The sequence below is a fragment of the Penaeus monodon genome, chromosome 21 (genome assembly GCF_015228065.2).
Source record: "Penaeus monodon isolate SGIC_2016 chromosome 21, NSTDA_Pmon_1, whole genome shotgun sequence".
In the NCBI taxonomy this organism is placed as follows: domain Eukaryota; kingdom Metazoa; phylum Arthropoda; class Malacostraca; order Decapoda; family Penaeidae; genus Penaeus; species Penaeus monodon.
Genome location: NC_051406.1, coordinates 8,083,173 through 8,083,475, shown reverse-complemented (window position 1 = coordinate 8,083,475; position 303 = coordinate 8,083,173). Strand labels below are relative to the sequence as shown.

Sequence of the window (303 nt, the reverse complement as noted above, 5' to 3'; positions counted from 1 at the left end):
GTCCCCATGTACAAAGGGTTAAAAATATAAAAAATTCATATAGTAAAAAAACTAATACAAATATCTAACCTCTGCACTTTATCACTGGCTCCATTCTTCATGTGTGCCATCATTGTCATGACCAGAGGATCAGTTAGGGCTTCCTTCACCTTGGGGTCTTCCATTAGCTTTTCAGCAAGCTTCTCCTCCTCTGAGGTATTGCTGCGGCTCATGTGAAGGAATGTGTCACCTGGATTTATTATCATTTTTATCATTAGTTTTCTTGTTTTTGTCTGTTTTTGGAGATCTTACAGACTATTAAAC

At 37.3% G+C, this 303-nt stretch overlaps 1 protein-coding gene across 1 annotated transcript in view; it reads right to left on the bottom strand.

The window, feature by feature from the left end:
* LOC119586163 overlaps positions 1 to 303 on the bottom strand; it is a gene marked incomplete in the record, with an annotated part of 17,569 nt that overhangs the window by 382 nt on the left and 16,884 nt on the right. The window contains 1 exon segment of the mRNA XM_037934859.1: positions 70 to 229. Within this exon segment, the coding sequence (XP_037790787.1) occupies positions 70 to 229 (160 nt within the window).